The sequence below is a fragment of the Mobula birostris genome, chromosome 2, assembly GCF_030028105.1.
Source record: "Mobula birostris isolate sMobBir1 chromosome 2, sMobBir1.hap1, whole genome shotgun sequence".
Lineage (NCBI taxonomy): Eukaryota > Metazoa > Chordata > Chondrichthyes > Myliobatiformes > Myliobatidae > Mobula > Mobula birostris.
Window position 1 is genome coordinate 216,258,261 of NC_092371.1, and position 26,917 is coordinate 216,285,177.

At 41.9% G+C, this 26,917-nt stretch overlaps 1 protein-coding gene across 4 annotated transcripts in view; it reads right to left on the reverse strand.

Moving 5' to 3' along the window:
- Positions 1-26,917, reverse strand: part of LOC140210155 (low density lipoprotein receptor adapter protein 1-like) — a 137,464-nt gene that overhangs the window by 27,346 nt on the left and 83,201 nt on the right. For all 4 annotated transcript variants that reach the window (XM_072279044.1, XM_072279055.1, XM_072279062.1 and 1 more), the window contains 3 exons: positions 20,022-20,134; positions 13,365-13,479; positions 8,444-8,516 (listed from right to left, as the gene is read on the reverse strand). In XM_072279044.1, coding sequence (XP_072135145.1) covers positions 8,444-8,516; positions 13,365-13,479; positions 20,022-20,134 — 301 coding nt within the window. The remainder of the gene's footprint in view (positions 1-8,443; positions 8,517-13,364; positions 13,480-20,021; positions 20,135-26,917) is intronic.

Sequence of the window (26,917 nt, forward strand, 5' to 3'; positions counted from 1 at the left end):
TTGTTGTTGAGTCCACTAGGGGATTGGCTGTGCTGGATTGGGTGCTGTGCAATGATCTGGAGGTGATAAGAGAGCTTAAGGTTAAGGAACCCTGAGGGAACAGTGATCACAATATGATTGAGTTCACATTGAAATTTGAAAGGGGAAAAGTAAAAGCGAATGTGTCAGTATTTCAGTGGAATAAAGGAAATTACAATGGCATGAGAAGGGAACTGGCAGAAGTTGACTGGAAAGGGACATTTGCAGGAAGGACAGCAGAATGGCTGGAGTTTCTGTGAAAAATGAGGGAAGTGCAAGGCAGATATATTCCAAACAAGAAGAAATTTTCAAAGGGAATAAGGACACTACTGCAGCTTACAAGTGAAGTCAGAGCCAAAGTAAAAGCAAAAGAGAGGGCAGACAAAGGTGCCAGAGCTAGTGGGAAGATAGAGGATTGGGGAGATAAGAAGGTCACTCGGAAGGAAAAGATGAATTAAGAGAGGAAGCTGGCGACTAATATCAAAGAAGATACTAAAAGCTTTTTTAAGTATATAAAGGGTAAACGAGAGTCGAGGGTAGATATAGGACTGAATCAAAACGATGCTGGAGATATTGTATTGACAGATGCAGAGATAGCAGAGGAACTGAATGCGTATTTTGCATCAGTCTTCACAGTGGAAGACACCTGCAGTATACTGGACATTCAAGAGGTCACGGAGTTGAAGTTTGTGCAGTGAAAATTACGAATGAGAAGGTGCTCAGGAAGCTTAATGGTCTGAGTGTGGATAAATCTCCTGGACCAGATGGAATGCACCCTTGGGTTGGGAAGGAAATAGCTGGAGAGATTGCGGAGGCATTAACATTGATCTTTCAAGAATCAATAGATTCTTGCATTGTACTGGATGGCTGGAAAATTGCAAATGTTACTCCGCTATTTAAGAAGGGTGGGAAGCAACAGAAAGGAAACTATAGACCTGTTAGCCTGACATCAGTGGTTGGGAAGTTGTTGGACTCGATTGTTAGGGATGAGATTACGGAGTACCTAGAGGCACGTGACAAGATAGGCCAAAGCCAGCGTGGTTTCCTGAAAGGAAAATCCTGCCTGACAAACCTGCCTGAGGAAATTACAAGCAGGATAGACAAAGGAGATGCAGTAGACGTGGTGTACTTAGATTTTCAGAAGGCCTTTGACAAGGTGCCGCACATAAGGCTGCTTAGCAAGGTAAGAACCCATGGAATTATAGGGGAGTTACTAGCATGGGTGAAGCATTGGCTGGTTGGCAAAAAACAGAGAGTGGGGAAAAAAGGGATCCCATTCTGGTTGGCTGCCAGTTACCAGTGGAGTTCCACAGGGGTCGGTGTTGGGACCACTGCCTTTTACGACGTATGTCAATGATTTGGCCTACAGTATTAATGGATTTGTGGCTCAATATGCCGATGATACAAAGATAGGTGGAGGAGCGGGTGGTGTTGAGGAAACAGGTAGCCTGCAGAGAGACTTAGATAGTTTAGGGGAATGGGCAAAGAAGTGGCAAATGAAATAAAATGTTGGAAAGTGTATGGTAATGCACTTTGGTGGAAGAAATAAATGATCAGACTATTATTTAGATGGGGAGAGAATTCAAAATGCAGAAATACAAAGGGACTTTGGAGTCCTTGTGCAAGATACCCTAAAGATTAATATCCAGGTTGAGTCGGTTGTAAAGAAGGCGAATGCAATGTTAGCATTCATTTCTAGAGGTTTAGAATATAAGAGCAGGGATGTGATGTTGAGGTTTTATGAGGCACTTGTGAGAGCACACTTGGAGTATTGTGTGCAGTTTTGGGCTCCTTATTTTAGAAAGGATATACTGTCATTGGAGAGGGTTCAGAGAAGATTCACGAGAATGATTCCAGGAATGAAAGGGTTGCCATATGAGGAATATCTAGCAACTGTTGGGCTGTATTCCCTGAGGTTCAGGAGAATGAAGGGGGATCTCATAGAAACATTCTGAATGTTAAAAAGCATGAACAGATTGGATATGGTAAAGTTATTTCCCACGGTAGGGGATTCTAGGACAAGCGGGCATGACTTTAGCATTGAAGGACGTCCTTTTAGAACTGAGATGCGAAGAAATTACTTTAGTCAGAGGGTGGTAAATCTATGGAATTTGTCACCATGAGCGGCTGTGGAGGCCAAGTCATTGGGTGTATTTAAGGCAGAGAGAGATAGGTTCTTGATTAGCCAGGGCATCAAAGGGTATGGGATGAAAGCAGGGGAGTGGGGATGACTGGAAGAATTGGATCGGCCCATGATTGCATGGCGGAGCAGACTTGATGGGCCGAATGGCTACTTCTGCTCCTATATCTTATGGGTATCCCAGGTAGGCTGAGCTGTGTCACGTAAAGGATTAGCAGATAGAGACAGGAAAAGACTCAAAGATGTGCTCAAAGATTCCTTTAAAAAAATGCAACATTCTCACTGACTGTCAGGAAAGAGCATTCAGGATGGCACCGACCTCATGCCCCTGATGTACACATCTCATTAGACAGCACCTGTCATACCTGTGGAAAAGTTTCCAGTTTTTCTTGTTGGTCTCCTCAGTTATTCCCAAATCCACAGAATTAAAGTGGAAACAAGTCCTTGACCCTAAGAGACTACCCAGGTAGAAAAAATTCTGACTTCCCACTTGGAATCTACTTCCCAGCTGGTGAATGGTAGTGCAGGGCCCTTCTGAACAAAAGTAGCATTTACAAACAGGCAAAGCCACTCAAAAGCTTGTAATAAAAAATATTCTTAAAAATATACAATCAAAAATACACTGAACAATTAAAATCAGTTAAACTTAATTGAATCAAAATAAAAGGAAATCAGCTTTTATGACCTCTCTCTTTCTGGCTCACTTTCTCCCTTGAAGTCAACCTACTGATGCAGGATATGCCAGGTCAACCAGTTACAAATTCAACTGTTATAATTTGCAGCTCAAATTCTGTGAAATCTGCAGAAGCTTACACTTATCCACCACGGAAGACCCTGACCAGCTAAGTGTCAGTTCTGGACTGAATGGTTAGACAGTTGTCCCCAAATTTCCACTCAATTATGTTAACAAAAGCTGCCAGTTCCAACCAGATCTGCTGGCGTTTCAACAGAAGATCAAGGCCTAAACAAAAATCATGTTCCTGGTGATCTTGCCTTGTTCTAACAAACCTTCCTTCAAAGAACGGATACTGATACGCAACACAGTATTTGAGATGTGGCCTCACCAATTCTGTGTATAAATGAAGCACAATTTTGTTACTTACATATTTAATTACCCATCAATAAATGATAGCCATCTGTCTTCTTCAGAACTTTCCCAACTTTATGTCATCAGCAATTACAGTAATTAAAACATAGATGCCTTTGTCAAAGTCATTCACATAAAATTTAAAAAGTAGTGATTCCAGCCCTGATGCCTGTGGCATATTCATTATATTTCTACCCCCCCCCCACCCACTCTAAACAGTAAGCATACGGTGAGCCACTGTTTCCTATAAGCCAGCCAATCTTACATTTGTGCCAAATGTTACCTCCTATTCGGTGAGCTTTTATATTCCACTATAGCCTTTAATGTAGCACCTTATCAAATGCCTTCTGGAAATCTGAATATTATGCAACTACTGGTCACCCTTTATTCACAGCCCACGTTATTTCTTCAAAGAACTCTGTAGTTGCACCAGACTGGATTTATACTGCTCCTGTATTTGCATTCATCATTAACAGTTTGAAGCTTTAGTGAGGGAGTTTGGCCATGGAAATAGGGAGCCCTCTGCTCCTGTGTTTTCCCAAATCACCACAGCTGATCGATTTTTAAAACAACTGCTCTAGTTACTGTGAAGACACTCCCATAAGGCTCCTGCCGGCCTCCCAAGATTCCTAGCAGCAACAGTGTAGAAGCTCAACTTCCAGGAGACAGCTGCTACTAAAATCACACGGGTTGCGTTCTAACATCCCAGTGAGAAGAAGAAGCAGGCGATAAGTTTTAATGACAGATTTTAATGATTTTGTCATTTCCTGTTTTGACGTGTCAATCCAAGGCCTTCTCTTGGTCTAAGGGTGGAGGAGCAACACCTTATAATCCGTCTGTGTAACCTCCAGCCTGATGGCATGAACATCAATTTCTCCTTCGGGTGAACAACGTCCTGCACCTACTTCCTCTATTCCCTCCCCCCGACCTTTCATTTCCTCTTGCTTGCACATCACTTCCCCCTGGGCCACCCCTCCTCCCCTTTCTCCTACGGTCCACTCTCCTTCCCTATCTTCTCCAGCCATTGACCTTTTCCACCCGTCTGGCTTCACCAATCACCTTCCAGCAAGCCTTCTTCCCCTCACCCCACCTTTTTATTCAGATATCCTCCTCCTCCTTCCTTCTCAGTCCTGAAGAAGGGTCTTGGTCCAAAAGGTTGACTGTTTACTCTTTTCCATAGATGCTGCCTGACCTGCTGAGTTCCTCCAGCATTTTGTGTGTTGCTTACAAGTTAATGATGTAGTGATTTTATATTTGCACATTCACATTTAACACATCAAACACAGTTGAAATACAAATTCTAGGAATATAACTGATTTTTTTCAGTAAATCTCCATTAAAAGTTGCAAAATTTTAAAGCTTTGTATCTCAACTTGGAAGAAGAATCGGTGTTTTACTAACATTAAGCCGTGTGGAAATTAATTCACAATAATTGAGGGAAAAGACAGAAGGGAAAAAGGAGAAATAAAGTAAATGAAGAAAGGCAGGCTTGGATACTTCACATGCAATTAAATGCTTTTGAAATGTAGTACACAATGTTTCAAACCCATGATATCTGACTTACACATTACACTGGGATTGAATATTAGGGTCTCGCAACTTCATCCATTATTTGACAAAAGATGTCTAAAATGCATTCTATCTAAAGCAGCAGAGACTGATCTACATAAAGAGCCCATTCAAATGTTGCTAGAGAGCTCTCTAGCATGTGATTTATTTTCAGTATTAGCTGAAATTAAGCACTCAGAAATGGAAGACTTCAGCAAATTATTTAAGATTAATTGTGGCCAGTGATGGCATATCCTGCAAATGAGCAGCAGCTCAGGATTTGAAGCTTGCTACTTCATGCCAGAAAGTACTTCCATTAATTGCTTCGCTCTATATTAAACCATTTCATTCTCCTTCAAATATACCTGCTTCACCACTTCACCCCTAAACAAATTCCCCCATCACCCAGGACATGCCCTCTTCTCACTGCTAGACATCAGGAAGGAGGTACAGGAGTCTGAAGTCACACACTCAATGATGCAGAAACAGCTTCTGCCCCTCTGCCATCTGATTTCTGAAGGGACATTGAACCCATGAACACTACCTCACTACATTTTATGTTTATTTCAGCACTCCTTATTTAATTTAACTTATACATATATACACACATTTTTTCTCTATTATTATGTATTGCATTGTTCTGCTGCTACAAAAACAACAAATTGCTCTCCACATGGTTTTAGACCACCTGGACAACACAAATACCTATGTCAGGATGCTGTTCATCGACTATAGCTCAGCATTTAATACCATCATTCCCACAATCCTGATTGAAAAGTTGCAGAACCTGGGCCTCTGTACCTCCCTCTGCAATTGGATCCTCAACTTCCTAACTGGAAGATCACAATCTGTGCGGATTGGTGATAATATTTCCTCCTCACTGATGATCAACACTGGTGCACCTCAGGGGTGTGTCCTTAGCCCACTGCTCTACTCTCTATATACACATGACTAAGTGGCTAGGCATAGCTCAAATACCATCTATAAATTTGCTGAAGATACAACCATCGTTGGTAGAATCTCAGGTGGAGACAAGAGGGCGTACAGGAGTGAGATTTGCCAACTAGTGGAGTGCAGCATCAACCTGGCACTCAATGTCAGTAAACTGAAAGAGCTGATTGTGGACTTCAGGAAAGATAAGATGAGAGAACACATACCAATCCTCATAGAGGGATCAGAAGTGGAGAGAGTGAGCAGTTTCAAGTTCCTGGGTGTCAAGATCTCTGAGGATCTAACCTGGTCCCAACATATCGATGTAGTTATAAATAAGGCTAGACAGCGGCTATACCTCATTAAGAGTTTGAGGAGATCTGGCATGTTAACACATACACTCTAAAACTTCTATAGATGTACTATGGAGAGCATTCTGACAGGCTGCATCACTGTCTGGTATGGGTGGGGGGGAGGGGGCTACTATACAGGATCGAAAGAAGCTGCAAAGGGTTGTAAATCTAGTTGGCTCCATCTTGGGTACTAGCTTACGAAGTACCCAGGACATCTTTAGGGAGCGGTGTCTCAGAAATGCAGTGTCCATTATTAAGGACCTCCAGTACCCAGGGCATGCTCCTTTCTCACCATTACCATCAGGTAGGAGGTACAGAAGCCCGAAGACAGTGATTCAGGGACAGCTTCTTCCCCTCTGCCATCCAATTCCTAAATGGACATTGAACTCTTGGACACTACCTCACTTTTTTTTAAATACACAGTATTTCTGTTTTTGCATTTTTTAAATCTATTCAACATAATTGATTTACTTGTTTATTTATTATTATTATTTATTTTTTCTCTTCTATATTATGTATTGCATTGAACTGCTGCTGCTAAGTTAACAAATTTCATGTCCCATGCTGGTGATATTAAACCTGATTCTGATTCTAACTCTCTCGGGTCTTTGCTCGCCCAGTTACAATATCGGCGTCATCAAGACAAGACAAAAAATAATTTATATGGCCCACCTTCTAATTTAATTTTCCCGGGAAAATATGCAGCTTTTCACTTTCAACTCCATTTGAGAGCAGAGAGGAGATAATCAATTCATTCATCAAAGCATATTAGAGGATAACAGCCAACATTGGCCCTCCATCAAACAGTCCACAACTGTGGAATACTTTGTTGTGACAATAAAGGTTCCAGTTTCAATTGGATTATGGGCACCAGTTGTTGTACCTCCCAAAGAAGCAGAGATCAATGATGAAATTTATCATTGCTTTCAGTGATCGGGAAGCCTTTGGGGCAGCTGTAATTCCAACCCTCTGATACTACCTACACCAGGTACTTCAAGGTACAGAACAGATATAGCCAAAGATGGTGTCTGCTGTATCCTCCACATGCACAGATAAGATAAACAAATCAACATCAGTATATATATCCTTTCCCAGGCCAACTCTCCAGCACTGAGTTCCCATTAACTTCCAGTTAATTCTGATGGGCCAACCACATTATTTGTGTGCTTGGCCATAGACTGCCTCAACCAAATCTCCAGTTCAAGCTCCATCATGGCAAGGGATAGCAGGTGAACTAATAAAAAAAAAACAGCAAGTTCTCAGTATCTTATTGGAAAAAAAAAAGCAACATTCTCACTGACTCCGAGGAAAATCTGGCCATTGTTTACTCAAAATGGCAAAGCAGCTTTCAGAGCCACGAGTCAACGTATTGGCATCACACAGAAGCTTGGTGTCATTGGTGGAAGTGGATTACCTCCCAAACCATCCACCTGCTTAGCCACAGGTGCTCCAGTCCCACCCATGACAGAGTCTGCAGACCTCACACTGGTCTCATCAGCCACCTCAGAAACCCGTAACTGCAATTAAACCAAGTCCCTTTCCACCCCAGCGACCGCCTATGGAGAAGGTGAGCCATTCATCATGTTTTATTATAGTCAAAGAACATCTGAAATCAGTCTCAGGGTTGCTGAATCTTGGTAGTCAGTGATGTTCACTTCTTGCCAAGCCTTATTCAGAATCATATAACATTACTGTACAGAAACAAGCCGTGGGGTTTGTTGGGTTTCTATCAGTAAACCTCATTCTCCAGTTTTTTTCCCAAGTAATTATCTAATTCTCACAGAAGAATTGGCATTTGCCATAAAAGGGCTGAAGCACACCTGAATTCTCATCTCCCATTTTCGACAGCAGCTGCAGATCATGTTAGCTCTCCTCTCATTCACCACCTTCCTTTCGCTGACTGTACTCCTCCCCAGGCCTCACCAAACCTACCTAAAGGCAAGTGGCAATGTGACAGGTGACCTTTATTGGAGATCCACTATCTGACAAGAGAGAAAAAGCACTGCAAAATAGGAGATACTACCTGTTTCCTATCAGTTTGACATGGGGGACATTTGAACTACTTTGTTTATAGAGCTTGCCTACAGTGAGAGGGTGTTCTATGATCCTACCATAGCAGAAAGAACTACATGATCTGTTCAATCAATAACTAATCCAGTATGCCAACAAATGGACCAATGTAGAAGTTAGCTCTATAAAATTTAGAGATTGCTACTGGGGCTTGTTCATCATGCTAATATTAATATAATTGCATTTACCCATTTCTTATCATAAATTCTTGTGCATGTTCTTTACTTCGTGTACTTTCTGTATCAAACATTGTTACACAACTTGAACCTCATTCAAAAACATTATGTTTGTGCTTACCCTCTTGTGCTATTTCCCAAAGGTCAAACGCAACTCTGAAGGCCTGAGCAACTGTTAAGGTCACAGCTTGTGCCTGTGTGGGAGAAACACTAACAATCATTAAGAAACAGTGCCAAGCCTCAACAGATCAGATCAATTTTTTGGGGGGTTAAATAACTATAAGCACTAATATTCTAAAATGACCCACTGACCAACTTTTCTGTAACCACTCTTTCTAAGTCTTATAAAGTAATGAACAAATATAAACCAAGTTGAGAACAGTGTATCACAATATATTTTATATTACAAAGACAGTTATGAATTAGGCCTATGGAATATAATGGAGATAGAAAAGACTGCAGATACTGGGATATGGAGCATAAACAAAAGTGCCGGATGAACTTGCTAGGTCAAGCAGCATCTGTGAATGCAAAGGGATGGCTGGCACTTTGGGCCAAGTCCAAGCGACGATAAATAAGATGCAAGAATGAATAGAGTGTCCCATCTATTCACTGCTCTGTTCTAATTGTATTAGCTTCATGTGAGAGTGCAATGTTGTCAAATAATTAAATTCCTGCTTACACAATAATTACTGCAGTTTTAGTCCATTGAAAACTGTGGATTATACCTACTCTTCTTAAGTCTTTCTTCCATCTGCCTAAGAAATCAAGCCTACTTGCAGGGTTTCCCATCACTCTGTAAAATGTCCTACACACCAGACTTATAAGATCCTCCAAAATCTTCCCTTTCAATCTCCTTAGGGCACTTAAATAGTGATTCTGTAAATTCCCACTTAAGTTAGGGTGGAGAGGAGGGAAGAAGCTCTGAAAACAATTAGGTCCATCACAGTTTCAGGATTAGAACTCAGCATCATGGGGTTGAAACCTTTGGAATTAGCTACCCTGCGGATTTTCAGTAGTTACTTTCAAGAGTGATAACAGTTTTTTGAAGTTTGGGGATCAGGAATATGAGAGTAGTTTAAGACAATGGAGGTTAATCATGCTGAATAAGTATTTATGTTTTATAATCTAATTTAGTTGGTTCAATTAACTACTAACAACAAAAAATTCCTGATACTTAATTTTCCTGATGCAGGGATTTCGGCACAGATCTGCCTTTCTCAGGAATTTCTCTGTGCAACCAGATGTGAGATGTTGAAATTAAACTGCAGAATTTCTGACAGCTTAGTCTACCTCTTGCTGGCTGGAATCAATGGATTAGAATTTTGCTATTTATGCCTGGGTAGTAAGATTTATCTGAATGAACAAAATAAAGAGAAATGGATTGCCACTTCTGTTAACATTATGGCAGTGCACAAATCATCTATCTTCTCCTCGCTCAGAATAAAGAATACAATGGAGTAAAAGTAAAGCTGAAAGCTTTTTTTTCCCCTGAAGTATATTGGGAATGAACTTCCTTGAAGCTTTATTTGATATATCATCATAATATTGGTGGAATTATGGAATATGGAAATATTCAGAGAGCTTACAACAAAGATAATATATTAAAACATGTATTATTCTTTCTGCTCTTTAGCTTTTCCACTTTTTTTCAACAGAAACAGCATTAATTTGTAAGATTCCCTTCATATCCCCTTCATGTCTCAGAAAGGACCTGGACCCACTGCAATTTGCCTATTGCCACAATAGGTCTACAGCAGATGCGATCTCATTGGCTCTCCACATGGCCTTGGATCACCTGGACAATGCAAATACCTATGTCAGGATGCTGTTTATTGATTATAGCTCAGCATTTAACATCATCATTTCTATAGTCCTGATCGAAAAGCTACACAACCTAGGCCTCTGTACCTCCCTCTGCAATTGAATCCTTGACTTCCTAACCAGAAGACCACAATCTGTGCAGATCAGAAATAATAACTCCACCTCGCTGACAATTAACACTGGCGCTCCACAGGGATATGTGCTTAGCCCATTGAGACACTCTCTCTACACCCATGACTGTGTAGCTAGGCATAGCTCAAATATCATCTATAAATTTGCTGATGATACAACCATTGATGGCAGTATTTCAGATGGTGACAAAAGGGCACACTACAGCGAGATATACCAGTTAGTTGAGTAGCATTTGAAGCACCTTCAATAACTCCAAAAGACTGAAGTAGGGTAAAATACTGAAAGGGTTTTACTCACTGTACAATATGACCTCCATGCTGAGTGTCTGCCCCTGGACTGAGGGGGAGGGGCAAGGCAAAATCAACTTTATTCAGGCTTCTGTGAGAGGAGCCACAGGGGCCGTCAGCAGAGGGGCGTGTCCAGACAGTTAACCACAGCATCATAGCAACAATCTTACACTCAATGTCTTCAAGACCAAAGACCTGATCGTGGACTTCAGGAAGGGTAAGATGAGGGAACACAAGCCAATCCTCAAAGAGGGATTAGAAGTGGAGAGAGTGAGCAATTTCAAGTACCTGGGTGTCAAAATCTCTGATGACTTAACCCTGGACGCAGCATATTGATGCAGCTATAAAAAAGGCAAGAGAGGGGCTATATTTCATTAGGAGTTTGAGGAGAATTGGTTTGTCATCTAAAGCACTCAAAAACTTTTACAGATGTACCATGGAGAGCATTCTAACAGGCTGCTTCACCGTCTGGTTAGTGGTGTGGGGGGGGGGGGGGGGCAGTAATGAACAAGATCAAAATAAGTTGTATTAACTTGTAAAATTAGTCAGCTCTATCATGGGTACTAGCCTCCACATTGTCCAAGACATCTTCAAGGAGCGGTGCCTTAGGAAGACGGCGTCCATCATTAAGGATGCCCACTACCCAGGCCATGCCCTCTTCACACTGTTACCATTGGCAAGGAGGTACAGAAGCCTGAAGGCACACAGTCAGCGATTCAGGAAGAATTTCTTCCCCTCTGCCATCCAATTTCAAAATGGACATTGAATCCATGAACACTACCTCACTATCTTCTTTAAATCCTGTTATTTTGCACTACTTATTTCAAATGAACTATATTATATATATATATATATATACTTAATGTAACTCAGTTTTTCTCTGTATTTATCTATCATGTAGTTCATTGTACTGCTGCCATAAAGTTACCAAATTTCATGTCTCATGACAAATGTTGATGATATTAAATCTGATTTGACTCCCTAGAATCCCAGACATCAAGTCAGTATGATCACTGTTTTCTCTCTCAGAAATTTCTTTTCTTTCAGCCCTTAATGATGCTCTAGTAAAATTCGACTGAAGTGAGTGTAATGGAGAGGGAAAGGCTATTCTACCCATTGCATCCATGCCAAACAAAAAAAAAATCTGCTTATTCTCAGAATCCCGTTCTCAATCTGTCATCTTCTAGCTTGCAGTACGTGAGCATTGTTTTTGGTGAAAATATATATTTTTTTCCACTTTCCTCTGCCAATGATCTTAAAACAATATTTCCACTCTGCTAAGGGAAATCAATCCCTCAGTTAATATTATTTCCTTTGCTACATAAAACTTTGAGGCATATCACAATTTAAATGCCTCAACTGAATTTACCTCAGTCTTTGTTCTAAAAATATACAAACCCACCTGAACAATCTCTCCTCAAAACAATAGTTCTCTTACTCTAGTAACATCTTCTTATATTTTCTTTGCATCCACTGTAAGCATTTAAAATTGTCATGAAGCCATAGCAAGTTTGACAAAGGTGAGCTTCCACCCTAAGTGTTGAATTCCATCAAAAGCTGCCAGGGTTTCTCAGGGGTGGGGGTCCCGCAGTATATCAGCTCAGGAATTTGTTCTTTGCATATTTCTTTACATGTCAACGTTGACCAATAAAAGTTACTTCCAATGTATGAGAGTCATGAAAAAACTTGCTCCCCTTCTCAAAAATGCAATGGTCAATGACCTATTGGCTACCATGCAAATTCATTAACTCCATATAAGAATTTTTGGCATTGACTTTTGCTCCAACATATCCAAAATTCTTATGCCAGGTCCTCCTGCAAATTGTTAGTGAGAAAGACTAAAAGCAACTTACTCATTGAGAGTTTTTCACAAGCTATGACTATTTTTTGAAACCAAATTTGAACACATGTTACACTGGTTAAGAATATCATTTCTACAGTTTCTTCAACTGAATCTGATTTCTTGCATATCTTTTTAAATTAATTAATTTATTTATTGAGATACAGTGCCGAATATGCCCTTCTGGCCCTTTCAGCATGCTGCTCAACAGCCCCAATTTAATCCTAGTGTAATCATGGGACAATTTACAATGATCAATTAAGCTACCAACTGTACATCTTTGGACTGTGGGAGGAAACCGGAAAACCAGGAAGAAACCCACACGGTTACGGGGAGAACCTACAAACCCCTTTTAGGCAGTAGTGGGAATTAAACCCGGGTCGCTGCTACTGTAAAGCGTTGTGCATTTGCTGTTTTGGGGAGAAAACTTAAAAACTCCAAACCAAAACAAACTCGCTTTCTAATAGTAATCTGCATCCGACTTTGCATCTGATTCACTCTCTATATTAACATCCTCAATCTTATCTTGCCAAGTTTGACAGTGTATCAGCCTTTATCATTTCACTACTTGTCAAACTCCAACACAGTGCTATTTATAATCTCCATTAAACCAAGGGAACATTTATCAAAAGGAAAAGCAGAGAAAAAGGTTTAAACAAAATTTTAAGAAGGATTTTTATCAAATGTTAATTAATGAGCTTTGCAAATATTTTGCTGCAAGTGACCGTTTAATCTCACAAAACTAAAGAGTATCATTCAATTTCTTGCACAAATTACTCAGCACATTGACAGCTTTACATTGCAGCTTACACTGCAACTAAAATGTCAATTCACTTGATAAAGAATCACTTCATTAATGTGAAGTACAATGTAATTCAAACATCAATCACCAATTTCCAGGAAGGAAGCAATAAGCCTGCTTCGGATATGCTTGAATAATGAAAGATTTTAAAACTTACAATTTTTTTCTTCGGACACAGAAATGCGTGACATTCCAATGTCCCATTTAGCTGGCTCCGAGCAATATATGCAAATACCTTGTCCTGAGTCTTGTCTGCAGTGCAGTACGATATTCTGTTGAAACAACATTATGCACACTCATTACTAAGATAGATTTGAACGTTGATTAAGTTTAATTACATTATGTGGTTAGAAGTTATTTTTTTGAAAATAAAGCCAATTTATAAGACTGTAATGTGCAACATTATTTTGATTTCCACATTTTAGGTCAGTCATAAATATTTCAAAAGTATTGACTGAGATAAAACTGATCAGATAATATGTGATAACAAAACCATTGCAGCTTCTTACAGACAGCATTAGGAATCTGGAGATGGAGTTGGGTGAACTCCGGGTCATTTGGGAGGCTGAGGGGTAGACTGGTAGGAGAACCAGGGAGGTAGTTATACCTCAGGTACACAGGTAACTGGATGTCAGTCAGGAAAGAGAAAGGGAATAGGCAACCAGAGAGGTATACCCCTGTGGCCATTTCCCTCAATAACAAGTATAACGCTTTGGAAACTGTTGGGTGGGGGGGGGGGGTAGGTATCAGCTAGTAGAGGGAGGCCACAGCAGGCAGCTCACTAGTACTAAGTCTGGCTCTGTGCCTCAGGAGGAAAGAGAGGAGAAGAAACAAGCAGTAGTCATAGAGGATTCATTGTTTCAAAGGAAAGGCAGGAGGTTCTGTGGATGAGAATGAGATTCCCGGATGGTATGTTGCCTCACAAGCATCAGGGTTGGGGACATCTTGGACCGAGTCCATAGCATTCTTAAGTGGGAGGGTGAGCAACCAGAGGTCATGGTTCACATCAGTACCAATGACATAGGCAGAAAGGGTGACAAACTCCTGCAAGGTGAGTTCAGGGAATTAAGTGGACGAGGTCTCCAGGTTGTGATCTCAGAATTGCTAGTGAGGCCAGAAATAGGTAGCCGATATAGTTTATCATGTGGCAAAAGGAGGAGGGCTTCAGAGTTGTGGATCATTGCGCTCTCTTCCAGGTAGGTAGGACTTGTACAGATGAGAGAGCTTGCACGTGAACTAGAGGGGGACCAATATCCTTGCAGGAAGGCTTGCTAGTGCTGCTCCCAAGGGTTTAAACTAGACTTGTGGAGGACAGGAACCACAGTTCCAGGACAGATATTGGATTGGTTGTGAGAAAAGATGTTGTTAAGCCTACGTACAAAGATGGAAATCGGGAGGTTGAGCATAGTGGGAATAATGTTCTGAGTTGTGACTATTTCAATGCAAAAAGTATTGTAGGTAAGGTAGATAAAACATAGATCAGCACATGGAAATTATTATTAATAATAATTATAATAAATCCATTAATAATAATAAATATATTATATATTAATAATATTTGTGTGTGTATATATTAATAATAATAATAAATCCATTATTATAAGCATTAGTAAAACTTGGTTGCAGGAAGGGCAAACCTTCCAGGATTCCATTGTTTTATACATGATACAAATGTTTGTAGATGAGAAGGTATTAAAAGCAGAGAGGTAGCATTACTAGCCAGGGAAAATGTCATGGCAGTGCTCAGAAAGGATAGACTGGAGCAATCATTTACTGAGGCCATATGGATGGAATTGGAGTATAAGAAATAGATGACCATGTTATTAGGATTATATTGTAGACCATTCAATAGTCAGTGGGATTTAGAGGAGCAAAATAATAGATAACAGACAGTTACAACTAAAATAAGGTTGTGATAGTAGGTGATTTTAACTTTCCACGTATTGACTGGGACTCCCATATTGTAAAAGGACTGGTTAAGATAGAGCTTAAAAATGTGTCAAGGGAAGTTTCCTTAATCAACCAGAGAGAGTGCGATACTGGATCTTCCGTTAGGGAGCGAGACAGGGTAGGTGACAGAAGTGTGCATAGGGGAACACTTTGGATCTAGTGATCATAATTCCATTAGTTTCAAGATAATTAGGGAGGCTAGGACTGGATCTTGGGTTGAGATACTCAATTGGAGAAAGGCCAGTTTTGGCGGCACCAACAAGGATTTGGCAAGTGTGGATTGGAATAGGTTATTTTATTGGCAAAGCCTTGCTTGGTAAGTGGGAGGATTTCAAAAGTGAAATTTTGAGAGTACAGGGATGGTATATTGCTGTAAAAGGCAAGGCTAACAGGTTTAGGGAACCTTGGTTTTTAGGAGATATTAAGGCTCTAGTAAAGAAGAGGTAGGAGCTGCATAGCAGGTATAGGCAGCAAAGAACAAATGAAGTGCTTGAGGAATGTAAGAAAAATAAAAGAACAATTAAGAGGGAAATTACGAGGGTGAAAAGAAAGCATGAGGTAGCTCTGGCAGACAAGATGAAGGAGAACCCCTGGTGCATCTACATAAGTATTAAGACCAAAAATATAGCAAGGGGCGAAATTAATCCAATTGAAGAACCAGAAAAGATTTTCTGCATCCATATTTACTTGGAAGACAGACACAGAATAGAACCAAGGCAAAACTACAGTGAGGTCATGGAACACAGATCAAAGTTGCTGGTGAACGCAGCAGGCCAGACAGCATCTCTAGGAAGAGGTACAGTCGACGTTTCAGGCCGAGACCCTTCGTCACCCTATTTGGATTACAGAAGGGATGTTTGCTGTCTTGAGACAAAGTAGGGTGGATAAATTGCCAGGACAAGATGACTCCTTGGACTTTGAGGGTTGCTAGTTCAGAAACTGCAGGGGCTCAGGCAGAAGTATTTAAAGTGTCCTTAACAACAGGTACTGGCTGAGCATTGGTTAGTTTGTTTCTCCAAGGTCCTTCTGACACCTACCTTGCTTTTCATTTTTAAGCGTGCCTGCAGTAATTGGCCCAGGTTCTGCTGAACATCAGGGAACAGCTCTGGACAGAACGGTTGGCCATTTGCAGCATGCAGGATAGCTCATTCCTGACTTCCTTCCTTGCCTGCACATTGCGGAGTCAGGTACAAGCTGGAGGTCAGGTGCCAGCAACACCTGTAGTCCCACTCTGCCTCGAGGCTCACCACTGAGTTCAAGGCTGGAGCAGAAACATCCTGAACTAAGCAGCCGTTACCACAGGGGTCACTGACTTTGACTGAAGTTTCAGGTTCAGGGGTTTGCTTTTTACTTCTTTATTTTAATCAACCCTTTCATTCCCGGAATCATCCTTGTGAGCTTCCTCTGAACCCTCTCCAATACCAGTACATGTTTTCTTAAATGAGGAGCCCAAAACTGTTCACAATACTCAAGCTGGAGCTTCACCAGTGCCTTATAAAGCCTCTTGGGAGTCATGCAAGATTCCCAGAAGGTTAATTCACAGGTTGAGTCCGTGGTATAGAAGGCAAATGCAATGTTGGCATTTATTTTAAGGGGCATGGAATATAAAAGCAAGAAAATTGGTGGACAGGATTAAGGAAAACCCCAAGGCGTTCTACAAGCATGTGAAGAGCGAGAAGATAAGATGTGAGAGAACAGGACCAATCAAGTATGAAAGTGGAAAAGTGTGTATGGAACTGGAGGAGATAGCAGAGGTATAATGAGTACATTGTTTCAGTATTCACTATGGAAAAGGACCTTGGCGATTGCAGGGACGACTTGCAGCGGTCTGAAAAGCTTGAGTATGTAGATATTAAGGAAGAGGATGTGCTGGAGGTTTTGGAAAGCGTCAAGTTGGATAAGTCACCGGGACCGGACAGGATGTACCTCAGGCTACTGTGGGAAGCGAGGGAGGAGATTGCTGAGTCTCTAGTGATGATCTTTGCATCAATGAGGGAAAGGTTCCAGCGGATTGGAGGGTTGCAGATGTTGCTCCCTTATTCAAGAAAGGGAGTAGAGATAGCCCAGGAAATTATAGACTAGTGAGTCTTACTTCAGTGGTTGGTAAGTTGATGGAGAACACCCTGAGAAGCAGGATTTATGAACATTTGGAGAGGCGTAATATGATTAGGAATAGTCAGCATGGCTTTGTCACAGGCAGGTCTTGCCTTATCAGCCTGATTGAATTTTTTGAGGATGTGACTAAACACATTAATGAAGGTAGAGCCGTAGATGTAGTGTATATCGATTTTATCAAGGCATTTGATAAGGTACTCCATGCAAGGCTTATTAAGAAAGTAAGGAGGCATGGGATCCAAGGGGACATTGCTTTGTGAATCCAGAACTGGCTTGCCCACAGAAGGCAAAGAGTGGTTGTAGATGGGTCATATTCTGCATGGAGGTTGGTGACCAGTGGTGTGCCTCAGGGATCTGTTCTGGAACCCCTACCCTTTGTGATTTTTATAAATGACCTGGATGAGGAAGTGGAGGGATGGGTTAGTAAATTTGCAGATGACACAAAAGTTGGGGGCATTGTGGACAGTGTGGAGGGCTGTCAGAGGTTACAGCGGGACATTGATATGATGCAAAACTGGGCTGAGAAATGGCAGATGGAGTTCAACCCTGATAAGTGTGATGTGGTTCATTTTGGTAGGTCAAATATAGGTACTGAGGGGAATGTCAGGGGTAAGTTTTTCACACAGAATGGTAGGTGCATGGAATGCACTGCTGGTGAAAGCGGATACAATAGGGTCTTTAAAGAGCCTCTTAGGTAGGTACATGGAGCTTAGAAAAACGGAGGGCTATGCGCTAGGGAAATTCTAGGCAGTCTCTAGAGTAGGTTACATAGTCAGCACAACGTTGGGGGCAAAGGCCTGTAATGTGCTGTAAATTTTTATATTCTATGTTCTAAATATGATGGCAAACTATAGCATTAATGGCAAGACTCCTGGCAGCATGGTGGATCAGAGGGATCTTGGGGTCCGAGTCCATTGGACACTCAAAGCTGCTACGCAGGTTGACTCTGTGGTTAAGAAGGCCTTCATCAATCGTGGGATTGAACTTAAGAGCCGAGAGGTAACGTTGCAGCTATATAGGACCCTGGTCAGACACCACTTGGAGTACTGTGCTCAGTTCTCGTCACCTCACTGCAGGAAGTATGTGGAAACTATAGAAAGGGTGCAGAGGAGATTTACAAGGATATTGTCTGGATTGGGAAACATGCCTTATGAGAATCGGTTGAGTGAACTCCGCCTTTTCTCCTTGGAACAACGGAGGATGAGAGGTGACCTGACAGAGGTGTACAAGATAACGAGAGGCATTGATCGTGTGGATAGTCAGAGGCTTTTTCCTAGTGCTAAGATGGCTAGCAGGAGAGGGCACAGCTTTAAGGTGCTTGGAAGTAGGTACAGGAGAGATGTCAGAAGTAAGTTTTTTTACGCAGAGAGTGCTGAGTGCATGGAATGGGCTGCCAGAGGCAATGGTGGAGGCGGAAACGATAGGGTCTTTTAAGAGACTCCTGGATGGACACATGGAGCTTAAAAAAATAGATGTCTGAAAATAGAGCCTCGGTAGTTCTAAGGTAAGGACATGTTCGGCACAGCTTTGTGGGCTGAAGGGCCTGTATCGTGCTGTAAGTTTTCTATGTTTCTAAAATAATGCTGAGCCTTTTTAAGACACTGTTCAGGCCGCACTTGGAGTACTTCAACAGTTTTGGGCCCCTTACCTCAGAAAGGATGTATCGTCATTGGAGAGAGTCCAGAGGAGGTTCACGAGGATGATTCCGAGAATGAAGAGGTAATCATATGAGGAGCTTTTGGCAGCTTTGGGCCTGTACTCACTGGAATTTAGAAAAATGTGTGGTGCTGTCATTGAAACCTACCAAATGTTGAAAGGACTAGATAAGGTTGATGTGGACAGGATGTTTCTTTTAGTGGTGGAACCCAGAACTAGAGCATGCGGCCTAAAAATTGAGGGGCAACCTTTTAGAACAGAAGTAAGGAGGAATTCCATCAGTTAAAGAGTGGTGAATCCGTGGAATGCTCCGCCACAGACTGCAGTGGAGGCCAAGTCCATAGGTATATTCAAAGCGAAAGTTGATAATTTCCTGATTGGTCAGGGCATCAAGGGATATGGTGAGAGGGCAGGTGAACGGGGTTGATTAGGATCTGGGATCAGCTATGATGAAATGGCAAAGTGGACTCGATGGGCTGAATGGCCTTTTTCTGCTCCTATGTCTTATGGTCTTATCTTTGCCTTTTTACCATCTGTCCTATCCTGAGCCCCTTCACTCAGGTTTCCACCCTCCTGCCAACTTAGTTTAAACCCTCCCAACAGCTCTAATAAACCTGCCTGTGAGAATATTGGTCCCCCTGGGATTCAGGTGCAACCCAATGATCCAAGAACCTGAAGCCCTGCCTCCTGCACCAGCTTCTCAGCCACGCACTTATCTGCCAAATCATCCTGTTTCTATCCCCACCGGGGCATGGCACAGGCAGCAATCCAGAAATTATGACCTTGGAGGTCCTGCTTCTCAGCTTTCTACCAAGTTCTCTAAATTCTCTTTTCAGGACCTCTTTGCTTTTCCTTCCTATGCCATTGGTACCAATATGTACCAACATATCCAGCTGCCCAAGACGTGCCCACAGCATTTAAGGAACCAGGGGAATCTACCTCAGTTAATAATAACGAGTTCATCAACATGTTATGATACAGCATAAAGCTACAGAACATCTTTAGAAATAAAGGTTACAAACCAAAGAGAAACAACAAACAAATGACAAAATCTAAAACTGCAGGATTAAGCCTTCTGGATTAAGCACAATACCTGTAGATGGAGACATTCTCTATGAGTTCATTGGTTATTGTGTCTTCCAACATTATCCCTCTAGGCGAAACAGTCAGGGTAACTTTGAGGAATTTCTTTCCACTTGCCTTTGCCTGAAATAATCATTAAAATGGATAAATATTTCATTATTACACAAGTAGAACATTAGACATTCTGGTTAAGATGCTTCATGATATGCTTAATCCCAATTAAAATTTCACATGCTGTGAAAATCAGTATTTTTGCACAAATGTATGCAGTGCATTCATTACGTTGTTGCTTTATTTGTGGTTATTACTGCCATAAAATATGATGAAATTTGGTTTTAATAATTGGCACTTTACAACTAAAACTGCTGGTGTTAAATGGAACCAGACACTTTATTGCTGACTTCAGGGAATTGTTTTATATATTGACAATAACCCATAGTGACAAAGGTTATACATTGCCTTTAAAAAGTATTCACACTGTTCACCCCGCCCCCGGAAGTTTTCATGTTTTTTTTGATTTACAATTTTAAATTACAGTGCCTTTTTTGACACTGATCAACGGAAAAAGTCTTTCATGTCAAATTGAAAACAGATCTCCACAAAGTGATCTAAATTCATTACAAATATGAAATACAAAATAAATTATTGCATAAATATTCAACCCCTTCAGGTCAGTATTTAGTAGATGCACCTTTGGCTGCAATTACAGCCCTGAGTCTGTGTGGATAGGGACCTGTACAGATTGGATGGGTTGCACCTGAACTCGAGGGGGAGCAATATCCTTGCAGGTAGGTTCGCTAGCATGGTTCGGGAGGGCTTAAACTAATTTGCAAGGGGGATGGGGCCCAGAGCGATAGAGCAGTGAAAGAAGTGCAAGGAGTAAAGCCAGATCTAACATATATAGAGGCTTTGAGGAAAGAGAAGCAGAATAAACGGTGTAAAGGCAGTAAGGTAGAAGGGCTGAAATGTGTGTACCTCAATGCAAGAAGCATCAGGAACAAAGGTGATGAACTGAGAGCTTGGATACATACATGGAACTATGATGTAGTGGCCATTACAGAGACTTGGCTGGCACCAGGGCAGGAATGGATTCTCAATATTCCTGGGTTTCAGTGCTTTAAAAGGGATAGAGAGGGTGGAAAAAGGGGAGGAAGGGTGGCATTACTGGTCAGGGATACTATTACAGCTACAGAAAGGGTGGGTAATGTAGCAGGATCCTCTTTTGAGTCAATATGGGTGGAAGTCAGGAACAGGAAGGGAGCAGTTACTCTACTGGGGGTATTCTATAGGTCCCCTGGTAGCAGCAGAGATATAGAGGAGCAGATTGGGAGGCAGATTTTGGAAAGGTGCCAAAATAACAGGGTTGTTATCATGGGTGACTTTAACTTCCCTAATATTGATTGGCACCTGATTAGTTCCAAAGGTTTAGATGGGGCAGAATTTGTTAAGTGTGTCCGGGATGGATTCCTGTCACAGTATGTGGACAGGCCAACTAGGGGGAATGCCATACTAGATCTAGTACTAGGTAATGAACCGGATCAGGTCACAGATCTCTCAGTAGGTCAGCATCTGGGGGACAGTGACCACCACTCCCTGGCCTTTATAATTATCATGGAAAAGGATAGAATCACAGAGGACAGGAAAATTTTTAATTGGGGAAAGGCAAATTATGAGGCTATAAGGCTAGAACTTGTGGGTGTGAATTGGGATGATGTTTTTGCAGGGAAATATACTATGGACAAGTGGTCGATGTTTAGAGATCTCTTGCGGGATGTAAGGGATAAATTTGTCCCGGTGAGGAAGATAAACAATGGTAGGGTGAAGGAACCATGGTTGACAAGTGAAGTGGAAAATCGAGTCAGGTGGAAGAAGGCAGCATACATAAGGTTTAGGAAGCAAGGATCAGATGGGTCTATTGAGGAATATAGGGAAGCAAGAAAGGAGCTTAAGAAGGGGCTGAGAAGAGCAAGAAGGGGGCATGAGAAGGCCTTGGGGAGTAGGGTAAAGGAAAACCCCAAAGAATTCTTCAATTATGTGAAGAAAAAAAGGATGACAGGAGTGAAGGTAGGACCAATTAGAGATAAAGATGGGAAGATGTGCCTGGAGGCTGTGGAAGTGAGCGAGGTCCTCAATGAATACTTCTCTTTGGTATTCACCAATGACAGGGAACTTGATGATGGTGAGGACAATATGAGTGAGGTTGATGTTCTGGTGCATGTTGATATTAAGGGAGAGGAGGTGTTGGAGTTGTTAAAATACATTAGGACAGATAAGTCCCCGGGGCCTGATGGAATATTCCCCAGGCTGCTCCACGAGGCGAGAGAAGAGATTGCTGAGCCTCTGGCTAGGATCTTTATGTCCTCGTTATCCGCGGGAATGGTAACGGAATATTGGAGGGAGGCGAATGTTGTTCCCTTGTTCAAAAAAGGTAGTAGGGATAGTCCGGGTAATTATAGACCAGTGAGCCTTACGTCTGTGGTGGGAAAGTTGTTGGAAAAGATTCTTAGAGATAGGATCTATAGGCATTTAGAGAATCATGGTCTGATCAGGGACAGTCAGCATGGCTTTGTGAAGGGCAGATCGTGTCTAACAAGCCTGATAGAGTTCTTTGAGGAGGTGACCAGGCATATAGATGAGGGTAGTGCAGTGGATGTGATCTATATGGATTTTAGTAAGGCATTTGACAAGGTTCCACACGGTAGACTTATTCAGAAAGTTAGAAGGCATGGGATCCAGGGAAGTTTGGCCAGGTAGATTCAGAATTGGCTTGCCTGCAGAAGGCAGAGGGTGGTGGAGGAGGAGGTACATTCAGATTGGAAGATTGTGACTAGTGGTGTCCCACAAGGATCTGTTCTGGGACCTCTACTTTTCGTGATTTTTATTAACGACCTGGATGTGGGGGTAGAAGGGTGGGTTGGCAAGTTTGCAGATGACAAAAAGGTTGGTGGTGTTGTAGATAGTGTAGAGGATTGTCAAAGATTACACAGAGGCATTGATAGGATGCAGAAGTGGGCTGAGAAGTGGCAGATGGAGTTCAACCTGGAGAAGTGTGAGGTGGTACACTTTGGAAGGACAAACTCCAAGCAGAGTACAAAGTAAATGGCAGGATACTTGGTAGTGTGGAGGAGCAGAGGGATCTAGGGGTACATGTCCACAGATCCCTGAAAGTTGCCTCACGGGTGGATAGGGTAGCTAAGAAAGCTTATGGGGTGTTAGCTTTCATAAATCGAGGGATAGAGTTTAAGAGTCGCGATGTAATGATGCAGCTCTATAAAACTCTGGTTAGGCCACACTTGGAGTACTGTGTCCAGTTCTGGTCACCTCACTATAGGAAGGATGTGGAAGCATTGGAAAGGGTACAGAGGAGATTTACCAGGATGTTGCCTGGTTTAGAGAGTATGCATTATGATCAGAGATTAAGAGAGCTAGGGCTTTACTCTTTGGAGAGAAGGAGGATGAGTGGAGACATGATAGAGGTGTACAAGATAATAAGAGGAATAGATAGAGTGGATAGCCAGTGCCTCTACCCCAGGGCACCACTGCTCAATACAAGAGGACATGGTTTTAAGGTAAGGAGTGGGAAGTTCAAGGGGGATATTAGAGGAAGGTTTTTTACTCAGAGAGTGGTTGGTGTGTGGAATGCACTGCCTGAGTCCGTGGTGGAGGCAGATACACTAGTGAAGTTTAAGAGACTACTAGACAGGTATATGGAGGAATCTAAGGTGGGGGCTTATATGGGAGGCAGGGTTTGAGGGTCGGCACAACATTGTGGGCCGAAGGGCCTGTACTGTGCTGTACTATTCTATGTTCTATGTACTGGTAGATTGGGTGAACCAAATTGGTAAAGGTGCTGAGGAAGAGGATTTCTTGGAATGTATGCGGGATGGTTTTTTGAACCAACATGTCGAGGAACCAACTAGACAGCAGGCTATTCTAGACTGGGTATTGAGCAATGAGGAAGCGTTAATTAGCAATCTTGTTGTGAGAGGCCCCTTGGGTAAGAGTGACCATAATATGGTGGAATTCTTCATTAAGATGGAGAGTGACATAGTTAATTCAGAAACAAAGGTTCTGAACTTAAAGAAGGGTAACTTTGAAGGTGTGAGACGTGAATTAGTTAAGATAGACTGGCAAATGACACTTAAAGGGTTGACGGTGGATATGCAATGGCAAGCATTTAAAGATCGCATGGATGAACTACAACAATTGTTCATCCCAGTTTGGCAAAAGTATAAATCAGGGAAGGTAGTGCACCCATGGCTGACAAGGGAAATTAGGGATAGTATCAATTCCAAAGAAGAAGCATACAAATTAGCCAGAAAAAGTGGCTCACCTGAGGACTGGGAGAAATTCAGAGTCCAGCAGAGGAGGACAAAGGGCTTAATTAGGAAAGGGAAGTGCAAGAAAATACTTAAGAAAGAAATCAGGAGGGCTAAAAGAAGACATGAGGTTGCCTTGGCAGTCAAAGTGAAGGATAATCCAAAGAGCTTTTACAGGTATATTAAGAGCAAAAGGATTGTAAGGGATAAAATTGGTCCTCTTGAAGATCAGAGTGGCCGGCTATGTGCGGAACCAAAGTAAATGGGGGAGGATTTTTGCGTCTGTATTTACTAAGGAAACTGGCACGAAGTCTATGGAATTAAGGGAAACAAGTAGTGAGATCATGGAAACTGTACAGATTGAAAAGGTGGAGGTGCTTGCTGTCTTGAGGAAAATTAAAGTGGATAAATCCCCAGGACCTGACAGGGTGTTCCCTCGGACCTTGAAGGAGACTAGTGTTGAAATTGCGGGGGCCCTGGCAGAAATATTTAAAGTGTCGCTGTCTACAGGTGAGGTGCCGGAGGATTGGAGAGTGGCTCATGTTGTTCCGTTGTTTAAAAAAGTATCAAAAAGTAATCTGGGAAATTATAGGCCAGGAAGTTTAATGTCGGTAGTAGGTAAATTATTGGAGGGAGTACTAAGAGACAGAATCTACAAGCATTTGGATAGACAGGGACTTACTAGGGAGAGTCAACATGGCTTTGTGCATGGTAGGTCATGTTTGACCAATCTATTGGAGTTTTTTGAGGAGGTTACCAGGAAAGTGGATGAAGGGAAGGCAGTGGATATTGTCTACATGGACTTCAGTAAGGCCTTTGACAAGGTCCCGCATGGGAGGTTAGTTAGGAAAATTCAGTCGCTAGGTATACATGGAGAGGTGGTAAATTGGATTACACATTGGCTCAATAGAAGAAGTCAAAGAGTGGTAGTACAGAATTGCTTCTCCGAGTGGAGGCCTGTGACTAGTGGTGTGCCACAGGGATCAGTGCTGGGTCCATTGTTATTTGTCATCTATATCAATGATCTGGATGATAATGTGGTAAATTGGATCAGCAAATTTGCTGATGATACAAAGATTGGAGGTGTAGTGGACAGTGAGGAAGGTTTTCAGAGCCTGCAGAGGGACTTGGACCAGCTGGAAAAATAGGCTGAAAAATGGCAGATGGAATTTAATACAGACAAGTGTGAGGTATTGCATGTTGGAAGGACAAACCAAGGTAGAACATACAGGGTTAATGGTAAGGCACTGAGGAGTGCAGTGGAACAGAGGGATCTGGGAATACAGATACAAAATTCCCTAAAAGTGGCGTCACAGGTAGATAGGGTCGTAACGAGAGCTTTTGGTACATTGGCCTTTATTAATCAAGGTATTGAGTATAAGAGCTGGAATGTTATGATGAGGTTGTATAAGGCATTGGTGAGGCGGATTCTGGAGAATTGTATTCAGTTTTGGTCACCAAATTACAGGAAGGATATAAATAAGGTTGAAAAAGTGCAGAGAAGGTTTACAAGGATGTTGCCGGGACTTGACAAACTCAGTTACAGAGAAAGTTTGAATAGGTTAGGACCTTATTCCCTGGAGCATAGAAGAATGAGGGGAGATTTGATAGAGGTATATAAAATTATGATGGGTATTGATAGAGTGAATGCAAGCAGGCATTTTCCACTGAGGCAAGGGGAGAAAAAAACCAGAGGACATGGGTTAAGGGTGAGGGGGGAAATGTTTAAAGGGAACATTGGGGGGGCTTCTTCACACAGAGAGTGGTGGGAGTATGGAATGAGCTGCCAGACGAGGTGGTAAATGCAGTTTTTTTTTAACATTTAAGAATGAATTGGACAGATACATGGATGGGAGGTGTATGGAGGGATATGGTCTGTGTGCAGGTCAGTGGGACTAGGCAGAAAATGGTTCGGCACAGCCAAGAAGGGCCAAAAGGCCTGTTTCTGTGCTGTAGTTTCTATGGTTCTATGGAAAAAAGACTATGAGAGAAAACTGGCAGGGAACATAAAAACTGACTGTAAAAGCTTTTATAGATATGTGAAAAGAAAAAGATTGGTTAAGACAAATGTAGGTCCCCTACAGACAGAAACAGGTGAATTGATTATGGGGAGCAAGGACATGGCAGACCAATTGAATAATTACTTTGGTTCTGTCTTTACTAAGGAGGACATAAATAATCTTCTGGAAATAGTAGGGGACAGAGGGTCCAGTGAGATGGAGGAACTGAGGGAAATACATGTTAGTAGGGAAGTGGTGTTAGGTAAATTGAAGGGATTAAAGGCAGATAAATCCCTAGGGCCAGATGGTCTGCATCCCAGAGTGCTTAAGGAAATAGCCCAAGAAATAGTGGATGCATTAGTGATAATTTTTCAAAACTCGTTAGATTCTGGACTAGTTCCTGAGGATTGGAGGGTGGTTAGTGTAACCCCACTTTTTAAAAAAGGATGGAGAGAGAAACCGGGGAATTATTGACCGGTTAGCCTAACATCGGTAGTGAGGAAAATGCTAGAGTCAGTTATCAAAGATGTGGTAACAGCACATTTGGAAAGCGGTGAAATCATCGGACGAATCTCATAGAATTTTTT